Source organism: Pollicipes pollicipes, unplaced genomic scaffold, assembly GCF_011947565.3.
Source record: "Pollicipes pollicipes isolate AB1234 unplaced genomic scaffold, Ppol_2.1 Scaffold_4002;HRSCAF=4701_pilon_pilon_pilon, whole genome shotgun sequence".
NCBI lineage: Eukaryota > Metazoa > Arthropoda > Thecostraca > Pollicipedomorpha > Pollicipedidae > Pollicipes > Pollicipes pollicipes.
In genome coordinates this window covers 8,205,467-8,206,986 of record NW_023596420.1, presented here as the reverse complement: position 1 = coordinate 8,206,986, position 1,520 = coordinate 8,205,467, and the positions used below count along the sequence as shown (strand labels likewise).

General features: G+C 62.3%; 1 protein-coding gene across 1 annotated transcript in view; it reads right to left on the bottom strand.

The window, feature by feature from the left end:
- The window catches only part of LOC119093489 (E3 ubiquitin-protein ligase CBL-B-B), a 12,607-nt gene that overhangs the window by 9,508 nt on the left and 1,579 nt on the right, over positions 1-1,520 (bottom strand). Inside the window, exons 2-3 of the mRNA XM_037216448.1 lie at positions 934-953; positions 729-807 (exon numbers count right to left, since the gene is read on the bottom strand). Coding sequence (XP_037072343.1) covers positions 729-807; positions 934-953 — 99 coding nt within the window. The remainder of the gene's footprint in view (positions 1-728; positions 808-933; positions 954-1,520) is intronic.

Here is a 1,520-nt window from a genome sequence, read left to right as displayed (position 1 = left end):
CGACGCTGCTCAGGTCGACACTAATGGGGCGGGCCAGACACGTCGCCGGAATCGAGTCTGCGCTTCGACGGCGATGAGGTTTCGTACTTCAGGGCGCTGCAGCCGCTTGGCTACGTCGAGACAGTTGGGGGTTTCAGGTGCTTGATGTGGGAAGGAAAGACGGGGGGCCAGCGAGGCATTTGTGTAACAGCCATGTTTTCTGCGGCCCGTAATAAAAAGAGCCGCAGTTTCGCAATGCCAGTTGGGGGGAATCGGGCCGCATTACGCTAAACAGGTGCCACAAGGATCAATGAGGAAAGTATGACAAAGCACTAGGACTCCAAGTCCGCGCAAAACACGTATTGTGGTCGGTAGTGTCCGCCCGTGTACCAGCGAAGAGCAGGCTGCCTTGCTTGGCCAGGCTAGACGCGAGTGCTCCTCAGTGAGCTCACCACCACCAACGTACGGCACAGCACCACGAACACCGTGCAGTGTCACGAGCAGGCAGCGGACCCCCGCCACCGGCACCACCACCACCGGAGACACGATGGAGCTCCACGCGCGCCCTCCTCTCGACCGCAGCTTTCCCCCCCCCCCCCCCCCCCACACACACACAGTCATCCCGACCGCAGCTTCCCCCCCCCCCCCCACACACACAGTCATCCCGACCGCAGTCCCCACCACCCTCCACACATACGGGAATGAGTGTCGAGGAACACGCCCCCGCCCGCCCGCCGCGCCGAACGCACCTTGATGTGGTCTTCGGGGGCGGCTTGCGCGGCCCACGAGAGGTCTGGGTTGTCATCCCGGCCGTCTGGGTACAGGTAGCTGCCGACACAGGACGCCGGTCAAGGCCAGGTCACCGCGGGGTCACCGCGGGGATCGTGGCGGAGTCATGGCGAGGTGGCGGCGGATCAAGATGAGGATCGGAGCGCGAGTCGAGACAAGGGTCACGCTGGGTCACAAGAAAATCTCTGCGGGGTCACGGGGGTCACAGCGCAACTGTAGCGGGGTCAGCGCGGGTCCCGGCGAGGCCACGACGGACCTGCCTCTGCCGGGCAGGTGCCGCCGGCGGGGCCGGCCGGTCGATCGGCTGACAGCTGCGGCCGGCCAGAGCTGAGCAGCCGCTAATTGGCGGCGGCGCGGCTGCGACAGTCGCCGGGTATCATATGGACAGCGGGACCACGCCGGCCGGCGGTGGCGACGGGCAGGCCTGAGCGGCCAGACCAACTAAGACGTGCCCCTCTTGACCTGAGCGAGATGGTCGAGACCCGGCCATGCAAGGAAAGAAGGGTCCGGGCATAACACCATCTTTAATCTTCTATTTCGAATTGTTTCGCTCCGTAATATTCTTCGCTTTGTTTCGCTCCGCTCCATCTAGTAATATTCTCAGCGTTTGGTATAGCCCAGTGATGTATGGTCAGTTAGATGGTCCAACACAATTGGAGCAAGCCCTTTTGACATGGCGAGTCATTTTTTTAATCAGGGTGCCGACTGTGGGAGCCTCACACAACAGGTATCAGCCACAAACACTCGACGAC